General features: G+C 52.2%; 1 protein-coding gene across 9 annotated transcripts in view; it reads left to right on the plus strand.

Moving 5' to 3' along the window:
* RPH3AL (rabphilin 3A like (without C2 domains)) overlaps positions 1 to 15,794 on the plus strand; it is a 26,047-nt gene continuing 10,253 nt past the window's right edge. For 3 of the 9 annotated variants that reach the window (XM_015880710.2, XM_032448513.1, XM_032448514.1), the window contains exons 1-6: positions 1 to 88; positions 3,918 to 4,001; positions 4,779 to 4,922; positions 5,852 to 5,981; positions 8,892 to 8,978; positions 14,960 to 15,134. In XM_015880710.2, the coding sequence (XP_015736196.1) occupies positions 3,925 to 4,001; positions 4,779 to 4,922; positions 5,852 to 5,981; positions 8,892 to 8,978; positions 14,960 to 15,134 (613 nt within the window). In that variant the 5' untranslated portion in view covers positions 1 to 88; positions 3,918 to 3,924. Of the gene's footprint in view, positions 89 to 214; positions 337 to 366; positions 4,002 to 4,778; positions 4,923 to 5,851; positions 5,982 to 8,891; positions 8,979 to 14,959; positions 15,135 to 15,794 lie in introns of those variants that run through there. The other 6 variants (XM_015880709.2, XM_015880701.2, XM_032448516.1 and 3 more) reach the window with 6 other exon arrangements.

Here is a 15,794-nt window from a genome sequence, read left to right on the forward strand (position 1 = left end):
CGCTCCTGTCCGGGGCGGTGCAGCAGCGCGGTGCCGCCAGGGGGCGCTCTGCTCTCGGGGGCTCCAGGAGCGGCACGGAGCGGAGCAGGTGCGTCCCGTTCGTGCTGCACCCCCGAGGGGACGGACGGACGGACGGATAGACGGACGGACGGAGGCTCCGGGAGGGGCCGGAGTTGCGGGTGGTGGGGCTGAGCCCGGCGCTGGGAGCGGGACTTCGGGCGGAGCCATCGCGGTTAATGGGCGGGGTGCCGGTCCCCGTGCTACTGCTGGGAGGAGGCTCCGAGGGCGGGAGGGTGTCCCATCATCTGCTGCCAAGTTTGCCTGCAGCGCGGCCGGGTGACGTGCACGGGGGCTGGGAGGGAGCGGCGGAGGGTCGGGGAATGGGCGAGAGGTGCGGGGTGGAAGGCAGCGCTCCCCGCGAGGCGCTGGGCTTCGGGGACGGCGGTGTGCGGGGCCTGTCCCGGTGCCGCTCCTGCTCCTTTGGGCGCTGCGCTGTGCCCGTCCTGGGGTGTTGGGTCTGTGCGCATCCCCAGCGCTGGGTCAAAGTCCGCGGTTCCCTCTCGCTCTCCCCGGCAGCGGCCGGGTGTCTCCAGCAGCCGAACCCGGCGGGGATGTTGTGACCTCGGGGATGCTCAGGTGGCGTTTCCCCAGCGGCTGGCGGGGCAGTTCCTGGTTCGTGCGGGGTCAGCGCTGGGATGGCACGCGGTTCCTTGGCTCTGCCTTCACTGTCTGCGTCCAGTTCTTTCTAAGAAACTCGAGGCTGGAGCTGCGGGTTCTGCCCGGGCCTCCCGTGCTGGGCTGAGTGTATCAGCATAGAGAAATTAGTTTCTCTAATTGGCCGTTTAGATGCTAATTTGCTTCTCGGAGCCCTGTGCCAGGTCAGCCTGCTCCAGGACGTGACTCAAATTGCTGAGCAGCGTGAATTATGCACCCGGCAGAGCCGAGGCTGGATGGGTACGGACCCACCTTGGCAGGAGCGGTGCTGGCTGCCCTCCCCTGCACTGCTGGCTTCAGGGTAAGCAGATCTGCTTGGACAGAGCCTGCTTCTTTGTGGCTCACCATATATCAAGCAGCCACTTTAATGGGCGCCTCTCATTAATACAGGCACGTTGGTACCGTGTGCTGCTTTTCCTGTAGAGCTGATTTTATCTTCCCCCTCCCAGGACTGGCATGGACCCGTAGGGCGTTTTGCTTTGTAATGTCTTTAATAAGCACCGTCTTAATGCAGTTGGGCTTCTGCCATTGCTGCTGTGCCTGGGGAGCAGCTGTGGGGCATGGGAACCTTCTGTTTTATTCCCTGTTTGGAGGTGTCCCAGAGCCGTGGGGGGGGGCTGGACTTGAGGGTCTGAGAGTTGTTTTCCAGCCTTAATGATTCCATGGTTCTGTGACTATGAGCAGCAAAGCCCCTGATTGAGGCTGGTGTTTGGGCATAGTCACACCACTTGTTGCCTTCATGCAGCCTCATGGCCAACCAAGGAGCCTTCCTGCACCAATGGAGCCCGGCCCGATGCCCTTATCTCCCTCATTTCTCCTCTGTCATAGCAACGGGAGCGAGCACTCACTCAGTTGCTAAGGTTATGGGGATAATGGGGTCTGGTGCCGGAGCAGAGAGTAATTACAGCATGTCTCTGAGGGAGTGGCTGGAAGGGACACGGGGCTGGGATGGCACCGATGTGTGTGATGGTCCTGGGGGAAGCCATGAGCTCGGAGCAGGAGAGGTAATGAATGTAGATGGGATGTGGGAGCTCAGCTCTGTGTGACTGCTTCGTTTTGGTTTCATTTTAAAGTATTTAAAAGAAAGAAAAATAATTGCCTAATTAATTTCCTATAAAAACAAATTAAAACAGATTGGGAGCTGCTTAGCTGAAATAACCAGGCTGTGAAAGCTGGCTGGGGAGCTGCTGATGGGTCTGTGGAGGGTGTTGCGGTGTTTGCAGGGCTGTGAGTTCATGCTTGTGGGCACCTGCGGGCAGCTCAATGTCAGCAAAACCTTTCAGCTTTAGCCGTGATGTAGCCACCGTTTGAGGTGGAGGATGGAGCATCCCCAGGGCTGCCCAGCAGGAAGGGACCCCAGCACAGCCCTGCTGCTTCCCCTCTGCTCTCCATTGGAGCTGCAGAGCAGTGTGGTTCTACATCCCCACCTGATGCTGCCAGCTCACTGCTGAGCACAGCCAGGTGCACGCAGCTTTAATGAGGATTTGTTCCGCCTGATTTCTTCCATCATAGGGAAAGGAGCAAACAGGTGGAGGGCTGTTCAGCAGGTCAGAGGATGATGGGAAGGAAAGGACTCCCTTGCAGGCTGTGGAGATGACTCCCCAGCCCAGCTTGGTTCTGCTATCGGTGTTTCTGATTAGGCTGATTGTGCTGCACTCTGTGTCCTGGATGGAGATAAGAGGGAGGATGCTCTGTGCTGTCCCCATTCTGGTATCATCAGCCCTTTGGCTGTGTGTGTTCCTTTCTTTCCAGCCCTGTTACTGTTCCTGTTCCCACCCAGCAGAGCCTGCAGTACTACAACGTTCTCATTTCCTCCACTGATACACTTGCATCCAACTGGGCATCTTGCAGAAGCAAAGTGCAGAGCCATCTGCAACATTTTGACTTGCCTTCAGCCCCGCTGGAGCAGATAAAGCTCTGCAGAGCAGGGTGGGATGCATTCAGCTGTTTCCCACCCTGTCTGTGCAGCTGCTGGCAAAGCAAAGTGCCCATCCTGGGGCTGACTGATGGGCACCCGCAGGTGCTGGGCACTGTGGTGCATGGGCTGTGCTTTGCTCCACATGTGCCTGAGCAGGAGGGCAGGTTGGGCTGGAGCAGCTCAGCTCCTGATGGAGCTATGGGTGTCCCTGCACCTTACAGTGAGTTGGACCAGAGGGCCTTAAAAGTCCCTTCCTACAGTGCTGTGATCTAGGGCTGACCCTTCAGGATGGGCTGCAGGTCAGCGCTCTGTGCCGGGGCTGATTGCAGCGTAGGGCTGGATCGATCTGCACGAGCTGCTGCTGCTATAAAAGGGCCAAGGCTGTGTGTGCTGCGGGGCTCTGTGCCTGGCACGGCAGCTCGGTGTCAGCAGCAGGCGTGGGTGCAGGCGCAGAGCCACAGTGCTGGGTGAGTGTGCTGTGAATTGAAGCTGGAACATGTGTTTTCTTGGGAATTACGGCACGGTTGGCAGGTGGTGGGACTCGCTGCTGTTGGATCTGATGTGTTGTTTGCCAAACAGCATTAAGCGCGTTATCTCTGCTCAGCAGGTATGGTTACAAAGCTGGCATGTGTCTGTTCTGGGGAAGGTAAGTATTAATACTTGGAAATGTGTGCATTAAGGAGCAGATCCAGCTGGAGGAAGGCTCGGTGCCTCGCGGTGCCTCTGCTAAAATCTGCTGGCTGCCCTTCAGGGTGCCGGTGTGACCTCAGGAGGAGCAATGCTGGGAGAGGTGCTGCCTCCAGCACATGCAAACAAGCTGCTATTGTGGGCTGTGTTATAAATATCTGGCTCTTAACAGCAGCAGCTTTAACGAACAGAGCGACTTGCCACTGTTTGTGCTGATTATCGTGTGGGCTTTTGTTTGTTACCCCCATTAAGAGGTGAAAACCCAGCAGCCGCCACGTCCTCCTGTCCTTCAGAGCTGCTGCAGTGCTGGGGCTCTGGAGGTGACGGGGCAGAGATCGTAGCAAACACCACTTTCCTCCGGCTTTGAAATGAAAAATGGCAGCAGATCTTGACAGCCCGTGGCCTTTTGCAGAGCGCTATAAAACCTCAGCTCCCGGCTTTGTCTTCGGTGCGGCGTTAGGAGCTATTTATTGGCGTGTATTTCATGGTGATGATGGCATGCTTTTATTGCTGTCTGCGGGTGTGTGACGCCAGCGGGTCGCCTCTGGGACGTGGCTTTGGGACGGGTTGTGCCTCACGGTGCTTTTTCTCCTTCCAGGTGTGCCATGGCCGACACCATTTTTGGCAGTGGGACGGGTCCCTGGGTGTGCCCCAATGACCGGCAGCTGGCTCTGCGTGCCAAGTGAGTCCCAGCTGGCTGAAGGGAAGAGCAGCACAGCTGTATATATACACCCTCTGTATTGCTGGGAGCATCCCCCCAGTGCTCTTTTGTTTTAGGATCTTGTCACTTGATCTAATTTCCCTCTGAAGTTAAATGACTGTGTAACCTAAAGATGAAGGGATGGGGATGAGTCAAGCGCCACAATTGCCTTTCTTTCTCAGATGCTTTGCTTCTCTGGTGCTGCTACTGCACCTGGCTGAGCCCTGGGGTCAGCTGCTGGAAGATTATGGGTCATTCCACGTCTGTCTGAGTACTTCTGCCTCCACCTGAGTGCCTCATTACAACAGCCAGGCCTGATAGTGCCATAGTTCTGCCAGCAGCCCTGACTTTAGCCAGTGACCTCTAAACTCCTACTAAACAGTAATTAATTGAGCTGTGAAAGCTCTGAGCGAGCCAAGGAGAAATGTCAGCTTTGTACATAGGCACGGAGGGAAGTTCCTAAAGGCTTCAGACACTGGAAGACAGTGCACATAGTCCTTGTGTGCTGCAGTCTACTGAGGGTGTATGTGGTTTTCAGTGTCCATCCCTGCAAAGACAGGCTGGGTATCAGGCAGATTTCTTCTCTGAAGGAGCAGTGCTGCTGTGGCACAGCTGCCCAGGGAAGGGGGAAGCCACCATCCCTGGGGGTGATCATGAACTGTGGAGCTGTGGCACTCAGGGATGTGGTTGGTGGGCATGGCTTGGCACGGCGGCGTTTTGCTTTCACAGCTCAGTTTCTCTGACCATCCCTCCCCACAGGCTCCAGACAGGCTGGTCGGTGCACACGTTCCAGACAGAGAAGCAGAGGAAGATGCAGGCTCTGAGCCCACAGGAGCTTGAGGTCATTCTGGAAGTCATCCGCAAGGCAGAGAAGCTGGACGTTGTGGAGCAGCAGCGCATTGGGTACAATTGCTTGTTCCTTCCCTATGGGAACAGTGCAGATGAAGGTGCAGCTCTCCCATTGCCTGAGCTCAGCCTTCAGCTCTTAGAGCATCCCTTCAGCTCATTTTCCTCCTGCCATGTTGCTTGTTTAGAGGCAATGGACACTGGCAAGGATGGGAGATGGTTTTCTTTGCCTTCCTGGAGCCTTGGGGCTTGCTGTGGTTGCAGCCACTGACCCAGTGCCTGTGCTGGGGCAGTGGCTGTGGAACGTGCTCAGGGAAATGCAGAGCTGTGCAGCTGCATCACTGCTGGTGGACAGCACGGCTCCGTCCCTGGCAGCACGCTCAGGTTTTCCCTTGCCTGCAGCAGCAGCCCTGTGGGATTTTGCCTGGAGCAGTGAATGGATTTGTGTTCTACTTGGCTGAGTTCTCTGGAAGGGGTTTGTTAGCTTGAATTATTTCATTTACTGGCACCCTTCCCCTTTTTGCTGCTGTAGATTTCTATTTGCTCTCAGTCCTGCTGGAGATCTGGCCTCAGCTGGGTCTGCAGTCAGCCCAAAGCAGGGAGACCAAGAGCCAGCTCATAGAATCATTCAGGCTGGGAAAGACTTCTCAGATCCCCAAATCCAACCCCACTCCATGTGCCCACTGACCACCCCCCACCCCACTGCCACATCCCTGCAGTTCCTGAACACCTCCAGGGCTGGGCACTCCTCCACCTCCCCGAGCAGCTGTGCCACTGCAGCACCACTCATCCAAAGGCAAAATACTTCCTAATAACGAGCCTGAGGAAACAATTGAGTACAGAGACTGAAGAGAAAGCACGTTCAGTCCCAGCCAAGGGCCCAAAGTTATACAGGGGAGGCTGAGTGGGGCACATACCCACAGGTTCTTGGCATGCATTCTTCTTGTAGATCTGGAATCACCTCTGCTTGGCTTTGTTCCCTGCAGGCGCCTGGTGGAACGGCTGGAGAACATGAGGAAGAATGCGATGGGGAACGGCCTGTCGCAGTGCTTGCTGTGCAGTGAGCTGCTCGGGCTGCTGGGGAGCACATCAGTTTTCTGCCAGGATTGCAAAAAGGTGGGTTTGCTCACAGGGGATCCTGCCTGGATCCAGCAGGGCTCTGTGAAGGTGGATAGATGGATTGGTCAGTGGGGTTCTCATAGTTATTGGTGCTGTCAAGCTGTAGGGTTTTCTCTGCTTACCTTGTTGCTCATGATCCTGGAGTGCCTGACCTATGAAAGGTGGAGATGTGGCCCATAGGGACATGGTTAGTGGGGATGGGTGGGGGTTGGATGTGGGGATCTGAGAGGTCTTTTTCAACTTTCATGATTCTGTGATTCGTGTTCTAAACTAGTGTGAAGTTTCTGACCCTGACACCTGAATTGCTGGGTGTGATGACGGTGGGAAGGCTGTGCAGATGCTGGAGAATCAGCATGCAGAGGAAACCACTGTGTTCCCCACCCCCTGCGGGATGTGCACTGCTGCCTGGGATCCCAGACAAGCAGGGGTTAAGCTTCACTGCTGTGGAGATGATGATCTCCAAGGCAACCACCTGATCCTCCCTCTGCTGGGAGGCTGCTCCTCCAGCACTTGAAGGCCATCTTTGCCAGGGGAGATGTCTCTGTAAGTGGCTTTTCCTCAGTGTGCTGAGGGCACGCTGTGAGTCCCAGAGGAACTACAGCTAAGGGAACTCTTGCTTATGCCACCCACCTCATCACTGAGACAGTCTGTGGATGCTCTGAGAATATCTTGTTCCTGTCCCATGTGCTGGGAGCTCTGTGGTTGGGCAGCTGTGATGGAGAAGCTCCTGCGAGGTGCCAGCATCCCTCCATACATGCTGCATTTGCCGGACTGAGTCTGCTGGCTCCTGCTTTCAGAAGTGGCTGAGCCTGGGGTTATGCACAGGATCAGGCATAAGGCAGTGGTAAACACCCAGTTGTGACCCCCTGGGTCCTCAACTGGGAGGGAAGCAGATCTTATAGGAAGGGCTGGGAAAGGAAGCAGCAGAAAGGTACTGGGGAGCAAAGGGTCTGGCATAAAGGGGATCTTCAGGACAGCTCTTGGAGAGGAGCGTGGGCTCTGTGCAGACGTGCCTGGGGAGAATAAAGGGCTGCTGGGCAGACAGGAGGCGGCTGGCTGCTTCCTGCTTTTCAAGCATGCAGAATAACAGGATGTGCTGTATTCCTGCCTCCTTCCCGTGGCCGTTCTGCTCTCACCTGAAGCCAGCTAGGTCATGTTGCTGCAGCACTTGCTAACCTCTGCCCTGTGAGCCCTGTGCACTGATGCATGGAGGCAAAAGCTGCAGGGTGCCCTGGGCTCGTCCCCTTTCTGCTTTGGTGTCAGCCAACAGCAGCCCATCCTTCAGCAGAGCACGCAGAGCAGGCTGGTACTTAAAGCTCATCTCCAGCCCAGCAATATCCATCACTGATGCAGTTTTAGCACTATAAGCAGTGGATTTTATAAGTTGGTATTTTTCTTGCTAGCTTTGCTCTGTTACCATCTCATTGGAAAGTCATTGCAACCCATTTAGCCCAATGACAGGGACTGCTGTAACGATACATCTGAGATGCAGCAGAGGACTTATCTTCCACGAGTCCCTTCTGCTGAATAGGGGCTCTATAGCTCTTGTTGCCTGATGGATTTTCTGAGTGCCACTTCCTGCTTCAGCATTTATAGGTCAAAATGAAGAACGATTTTAATATTGGTTTTTTATTACCTTGGGAATAAATGCATTATGGCAAGACAAAGATGCTTGCTAACACAGACGTGTTAACATTAGCAGTAGTTAGAGCGTAATGTGCAGTTTACCATGCGGAGGGCATCAGGACCACACATAAAAGAAGTAGGAGAAGAAAGTGCTTTATCTTGTGTTTAATTAGGAATAAGGCTGTATTTAGTGCCCTTGGTTTTTATGTCTTCTGAGGCTGTGGGTGACACTCAGTTTTCCAGCTAGGCTGCACAAGGAAGGGAGGTTCCAATATTTATGGCTGGGAATAAAAGCACTTGGAAGCTCCCACTAGAGGGAGTGTTTGAATGTCCTATATGTGCAGGATTTGGGATCTGTTGGGTATTTATGGCTCAGGAGCTCCCTCAGACTTTGATTTGAAAAAGGGAGAATTTGGGGTAGTTGTGAAGGTGCCTCATAGTTGCAGTACCACTTGCAGCCTGCACTTGTTGGCTTGGGCAGCACCATGTTGAATATCCATGCACCAAAGCACTTAGGCTTCCCCATATTCCTCTGCCATTGGATCTCTCTAAGCCAGCCTTTGCTCTCTAGGCTGCGAGCAGCTTTTGCTCTGTGAGGACCAAAGAATTCATCCCATTCCTCACCCCACTGCAAGCCAAGCATGATACACATCCTCTTCATTATATGATGTGAAGTGATTGGGGTTGTAAATGGCTCATAATGCTGGTGGAGACGTGAAAGTTCCCTCGTGCAGCAATAAGCTGCCATGTGCTGCTATCAAGCATTCTGCTCAGGCAATGTGCATCCGTGCCCGCTGCCTCGGCAGCCACAAATCAATACTGCCAAGCTGCTGAAACTAAAGGGAAGCTGGGGGGTTTCAGGCTGTACGTAGGGAAGGGTGGAGAGGATTTATGGTTCTGCACAAACTTGTGCTCGTTTTGTGCTTGGTTGCAGCTGCTTTCCTCACCACAGCGACTGGGCTTTAGGATTTGGAGGAATAGAAAAAGGCCCTGGGAGTGTCTATAGTTTGTGAGGATTGATTTGTGCTGGTTCTCTTCTCACCCGCAGCCAAGGGCTGTGCTGTAAGTTCGCCTTTGTCTTGCACCTCTATTGACATGCAGCATCTTTTTAGATGCTCTTATCCAGGATAAATAAGAGAACTGTGCAGTGTTTATTTACTTTAAGGAATGCATTAGAACAGATCTGGTGGGGCAGGCGCTTCTCAGCCTTTCTCTGCTGAGGGCTGTATGGATGTGGGCAGTCACTTACACCACCTTTTTTTTCCCCCCCTTTTCTTTCAGAAAGTTTGCACCAAATGTGGCATCGAAACCTTTGGAGCCCAGAAACGTCCCCTTTGGCTGTGCAAGATCTGCAGTGAACAGAGAGAGGTAAAATGCAGCAGTGTGCTGAGAGAGCATGGGCTGCACTGGGATAGAGGTTTGGATGGGGCCTTTGGACTCAGGCCATGCACGTGGTGGTGACAGCTCTGAGATGGGATGGGGACAATAAATGCACTGTCCCCTGCCCCATGTGTTGCTTTGTGGAGTTTCCTGTTTTCCTTCTGGCTCCATGAAAATAAACCTGGCTAACGTTGGTTCTTTAGTACATCTGGAGAGATCTATAGTGTAGCTGTAATATTTGTCCCTCTAAAAATAACTCAACTGCTGCTTTTAGCTCTGTCCCCCCCACCCCCCCAAACCCCGCCTGTAAAATCCTATTGCCACTGTGTGAGAATTCTAATGCAGGTCTCTGCATTTCTATATCCTTCATCCTTGACTTTGCACTGCCAAAAGTAATGGCCTGCCTCACCCTCCTTCTTCCAGCCATCCCCAGGGCTCGCTTCTCTGTCATTTGATGATCACAGAAGGATTTTCCCTTCCTGGTCCTTCAGCATCCACCCAGTCCCATCTGTTTCTGAAGTGCAGTGAGATCATTTCTGCAGGTGTTTGAGACAGAGAATGTTTCTGTAGGAGTTGTGGGAGCGTAGCAGAGCTCAGGTTTTAAACAGGAGGAGATGATCTGTGTGGGAGCACCTGGAAAGCTGCTGTGCGGGTAGGATGAGGGCTGTGCCCACCTTTGGTTGCTGGGGCGTACAGAGGGCATCCTGCTCCCTGGGTGCTGCTAATTGCTTAATGAACTGACTCATCCAGATGTTGTGCAATCCAGATGGCCATTCTGAAGTGTGGTAGGTCAGGGCAGTTTCCATGTTGTGCTGGGAGATGGGGATGGAACTGAAAGTTACCTCATTTCTTTTTGTATCTTTTTTTTCCCCTCACTCCTCAATGTTTAATTGCTTTTTTTTTTTCCTTTCTTTCTCTTTTGTTCCACTTTCTTATAAAAATTATGAGCAGCCACAGACAGAGAACATTATCCAGTGTTATGTGTGGCTGTGTCAGGGTACGGTAACCTTCAGAGATCTGGCCAGAGCACTTCTGTAATGAAAATAGATGGAACTTTCCCCCTGAGACGAGCTCAAACATACCCACATCTTACCTCACAGCCCTCGGCTTCGTCTGTCTTTTTCTGAGTCCTTTAAAGGTCAGTTCAGGTCAGTCTCCTTCCCTCTTTTGCAGTGGCCTGTCTCATCCCTGAAGCCATTTTGGGTGCCACAATAGGACAGAGTCCATGCAGAATAATGAGGTTACTCCTGAGCTTTACGTTCACCACTGGTTCCTTGTTGCTGTCTGTCGCTGTGATCTGGATCTGCCTTGTGTTGCCATCTGCTCTGGACCAAACCCATTTGGCCATGCTCATTGCTGAAGGTTATATTTGCCATCAATGAGTGCAGATGGACACCTGCTTTTTGGGATCGCACAGTCTTGTTTCTGTCTGGCCTTTGAATTGGCCCAGTTTTGTTTCCTGGGATCCAGACAGGAGCCCATAAAAGCACCTGGGGTCGTGTGATGCAGTAGCAATCCATTGTTACCCTTCTGAGGTAGGTGATCCCACCACTTGGACTATAGCAGTCCCTTCAGCCCCTGCCATGCACCGAGGGAGCAGGTTGTGGCCCTTCTTCCTTCCCTCTCTCTGCATTGCCTTGCCTTCCTTGGCTTTGCACCTTGCATTGCCTTTCTGGTGACCAAACGTGGGGGCTGATCCTCCTGGAACAAGTCAGACTCTGCAGACAGGGAGGTGGTGTTGGACATTCACATACATGAGCTAACAGCCAGAGTATTCAGCTCTCATCCCTCCATCTTCCTTGTTGTTATTTATCCCTGTAGGCTTGGCTTAAGCTGGTGAAAATGGAGTGACACTGTAATTTGCTTCGTTCCTTCATTGTGTGGACAAAATCTGTGCTGGCTTCAGTTGTGATTAAACCATCAGTGTGTGGCCGGGGTCAAAATGAAGACTAAAGTAACAGGCTGTTGTTTACATCAGTTTTTTAGTGGGAGTCAAGTGCTCAGTGCCCACAGATCCCATTGGGAATCCCGGCCTCGGCAGCTCCAAAGTGTTCTTTGCTGCTTTGGTTTCCTTGAAAACCTCCACTGGGAATGCTGTGCTGCATAGCAGAGAGAGCTGAGTCGCTCTGACACTGTCTGATTTTCTGAGTGGAGGTGATGAATGGATTCTGCTCGCTGCCTGCATCCCAGTCATCTAGAAGGGAAACATTGTGCTGGGTCTGCTCGGTGTGATGTTGTGTATGTTTGGTGGCCCTGCTAGGCAGGGGGGTTGGAACTACATGATCTTTGAGGTCCCTTCCAACCCGGGTCATTCTGTGATTCTGTGATGTGTGCATGTAGAGGGAAAGCACTGCACTGACACCATGCTGGGACCTGGCAGAGCCTTCTGGCAAAGGGAACGTCCCCACGGGCAGCAGATACCTTTAAAATAAGACAGTCATGGCTAAGCCAGGAGCAGCCTATTGGAGAAGTTGCTTGTCCAAGTGTCTACAGAAGGATTCATCGAAAAAACCCTTTTGTTCTGCCAGGGCTCTGTGGGCATTTTCCTTTGCAACATCCTCTGAGTGTGGTAGAGCTGTTGCCTCCATGGCTTGTGTTTTGTTGCTCATGTGAGTGAGGGAAGAGAAGCAAATTCCATCCATTAGAAGTCTGCTTTTGAAGGGATAGAACCTTCCCTGTGTACTGCATTGTCTTTTGTGTCTTTGCACCTTACATTGCCTTTCTGGAGACCAAATGCAGAGGGTCGGGCATGCATTGGTTGCTGCATGTTTTGGCTGATAGCAGCAGGCTGTGCACAGCACCTCGCTGAACCACCACTTCATATATGGCTTTTTTTTTCATATCCATAATTAGCGATGCTATCATCGTAACTAAAACCCTCTTGGAAGCGTTCGTACACATTTACATTTGAATTGATGCATCCAAAATTGTAGTGATAATGAAAACAGTTAAAGTAGGGTGGGGGGAGATGGCTTTTTTTAAACCCCATCAAACATGAAGGAGAGTGTCAGCTCTCGGGACCTGCTCAAGTTCTAATTTGCCCCTGTGCTTCGTTTTCCCTTTAATTTCTTCTCCTTTGCTAAATGACATTTTCATGGCTGACTGCATCTCTGGGTTTATCAGAATAAACCGTGCAGAGGAAAGGAAGATTGCTGTGCTGGAACAAGGAGCCGTCAACTCCCCTTTTGCCCCCAGGGTTTCCCTTTTCCCCATGTACACTTTGAACATCATAAAGTAACTTAGCTCAGGGTTATTCCTGCCTGGCATGACCAAGCACTGTGCTGATCGAGGGGAGTGTTTATTTCAGGTGGCTCTGGATGGAATGGATGTGCACCTGTTTGCAATTCAGAGGGCTCAGCAGTAGATAGCCGTGTTATTTTGGGGGGGTGACAGCAAGTTGGTCGACTCAAAATAGTGTCCTTAGAACAGAACCATTGGGGGGGGGGGAATGGAGTGTGATTGAGAGAGGAGTGATAAATGGTTGGAGGATGGCAGGAACTGCTGCTGGAGGGACGTTGGGGTCGGAGGTGAAATGCGTTCTGCTATTCCAGAAACAAAGCTCCAAACAATTGCAGCTCCTTTTAATTTTCTTCATCCTCAAGTGCCGAATGTGGGAGTTGACAACAGATTGCTGTAAATAATGTAATTGGAAAGCTCTGTGTTATGGAAAAGCAGATGAATGCAAATAACGAGGCTGAGGAGTGTGCTCTCTTTCTCCCTGCCAGCGGTTTGCTGCGTGCCGGAGCCGTGGCAGCGGGCGGGTGGGATGTGCTGCGTGAGGGCAATGGCAACGATGTCCTCCTGGGCTGCAGGTGTGCTTTGTTCTGCTGACAGAGCCCATAGGAACTCACAGCAGCATATTCCCTCTTGCATGATGGGGGCTGCAGAGCTGGGGGTGTTGTTTGTGGGCACAGTGGGGTTGGGTTGCTGGTTGGACTGGGTAGAGGTCTTTTCCAACCTTAATGGTGGTGTATGGTAGCCCGAAGGCTGGGCCTGGCTGGGAGCTCATTCAGCGCCCACATGTTCAGAGGGGGTGGGGGGAAGGCAGAGTTCTGCAGAGCCCTCAGTGGGGTGTCAGCAGGACCCGGTGATTTTCCATTTGCCGGCTGTGCTGAGCATGCTGGATAACGTGTGCATCTGCTGCTGAGTGCCAGCATGCAGCCTCATCCTGTGGCTGTGCTGGTGGATCGGTGCAGCTGTGATGGGGGTGTTGTTGGGGTCACAAAACGCATTGAGCTCTCCAGTCTCGTCATGGCTGTTGAATCGTTCAAAGCAATGCAAAGAGGATCTCTTGCTTAAGCAGTTTCTTTTCCCCACACTTTGTTTTTGGGTAGATGAGGCATCAGGGGAGGCAGAAGGACAGCAGCCTGCAGGCAGTCGATATTTAGCATGGATTTCTGTTGTGCTTGGCTGGGAAGCAGCAGGATTGCTCCTGAGCCACTGCGTGTAAGATCCTCTGTGCTTCGGGCTTCTGCGTCCTGGGTTGGGGTGGCACTGATGCACATCTTTGTTCTGTCAAGGACTGGTGAGAGCAAAACTCTTCTCTTTGCAAAGAGCAAACCTGCTAATAAACAGGACTCTGAAGCACCGTTATAGATGTATTAATTTAAAATCAAGTAGGAGCTTTGCTGTTGGGCCACTCTGGCAATCAATGAAACGAGCATCACGAGCAGTCAGCGGCATTGATTCGTTGTGATGGATGCAGGCTGAACCCAACCTGCGTGCCCAAGTGCAGAACAGCACTGGAAACGTGTGTTATTATGTGGGGGGAGATGGGCTGGAAACCTGAGGGGAGCAATGTGCTGAGTTACTGCAGGGGAGAGCATCTCCCTAAAGCTGCAGCTGTTTCAGAGCTGATCTGAAAACAACTTCAGTACTGCTGTAATGAGAGCGAAGTATTAGAAGTGAGTCTGTATGCATGGAATTGATGTTATATTACTGGATGAGAGCTGGGCGTGTTGTATCACTGAACTCTTTTTCTAGCTGGGCTCGCTTTGGGGGTAATGGGAGAAGCCTGGGGGTGACCAACCTTTCCTTACCGCAGTCCTTGCTGTGTCTGATTGGTTTTATGTTCTGCTGAAATTGTAGTTCGCCTGGAGATAATAGGTCTCTCCAGTGCTTCAAATTAAATTACAGATGTTGCAAGGTCTGTTTGGATAACAACTGTCAAGAAAGGCTGCTTCCTCCCCAGCACTGCCCTGCAGGGACTGCGCATCCCTCTGCTCGGGGTGCACACTGCTTTCACCTGGGTTTCATGACCCCGACCATTCTAGCTCTCTGTGTTGATGGCTCTGCAGGAGGAACCAGGCAATCTGCTGAGTGATCTCCTCCCATCAGTGAGATGGTGATGGCAGTGCTCCGCTTTCTGTGCCTGTGTTGAAAGAGCTGTTCGTGAGCGCCAGGTGTTGTCGCTACCCTCTGCTTTGATTAAGCCCTGTGGTTAAAATGCAAGCCGCAGACTTATTGCTGTAATTAGGGATATCTGCATTTATACCTGCTGCCATCGTGGTGATGCTACATATAAAATGCTTTGAGAACTTGAAGTAGAAACCCTTATGATCTCCTTTGCTCTGAACAGAAGTACAAGGCTTCTACACCCTTGCATGAAATAGTAATATTAACTTCTTTTTACCCTGGCTGCCTCATTAGCTCATTATTAGACTGCTGGAAGGCACAAAAGAATTAGGTTTTTGGAGACCATTTCTCCTTGTCTGAGCTACCATCTTCTCTCCTTTCTCTTGGCTCGCAGCAGGCTCTGTATTAAATATACTTAATAGAGCTTCTTCATCATGAGCCACATTAAAACTCAGTTGAAGAGTAGGGGGCGTTCTTACAGGAAATATTATAGTCCAGCTCTCAGCTCACTTTGTGCTGCAGGGTCAGATTGAGTGTTCGTGTTCTGGGGGTTTTCAGGCGTGCTCAGTAGGTACAGCACTTGTTCATCCTGGTTGTGTCTCTGTCTCCAACAGGTCTGGAAGAGGTCCGGTGCGTGGTTCTACAAAGGGCTGCCCAAGTACATCACACCTCTGAAGAGCAGCAGCAGAGCTGGTGAGGTGCCCTCGCAGCCCTGGCAGAGCGAGGGTGCTGTGCTGGAGGCAGGGAGTGTGGGGACGGGCCGCTCCTTCACCTGGGCCAGGGGCAAAGGTTGGTCGTGTGCTCCTTGAGGACAGCAAAGGGTGGAGACCTTGGGGAGGGGGCTGAGCTTTGCAGCTGAGTTATTCTCCATATACACCTTGGAAAAGCTGTTTAACTTAGCAGGGCTGGGGCTGGAGTGCCGACAAGCCTGAAAATTTGTCAGCTCCAGCACTCCCATCCTTGTTCTTTGAGGTAGACCTTGATTGAAGTAGACCGATTTATCACATGTGGCATCTTGGATCGCTGCCCTATCGGTTCCCATTCACAGCACTACCTTGTAGGGCCTTTCTCCCCCCCCCTCGCTTCCATCTGTCCGCCCTGTCATTGCTCGTACACCCACTCCAGTGCTGTGCCTGGAGTCAGCTGGGGGGAAGCAGCACGGCATTGAGGAGCTGAGCATTCAGGGTCATTAGCACAGCGGTGGATGGATGCTGCCGAATTAAAGCTGCTGCCAGTCTGCTTTGATTTCTCTTCCTTTCTTGCTGGTGTGCATTAACAGATCTGGCTGGCCTGTCTCCCCTTCTGTCTTTTGCTATTAGGCCCCTTCAATTGGAGGAGACCTCTCCAGTGTACTGGCAGCGTACGCTCTTCCACATCAAGCTAAATCTTATCAGTGTTGCAGGGGGAAAGAACCTTTTAATAGAGAGGACTCCGGAGGATCAGGTTTAC

This window comes from Coturnix japonica, chromosome 19 (assembly GCF_001577835.2).
Source record: "Coturnix japonica isolate 7356 chromosome 19, Coturnix japonica 2.1, whole genome shotgun sequence".
NCBI classification, from domain to species: domain Eukaryota; kingdom Metazoa; phylum Chordata; class Aves; order Galliformes; family Phasianidae; genus Coturnix; species Coturnix japonica.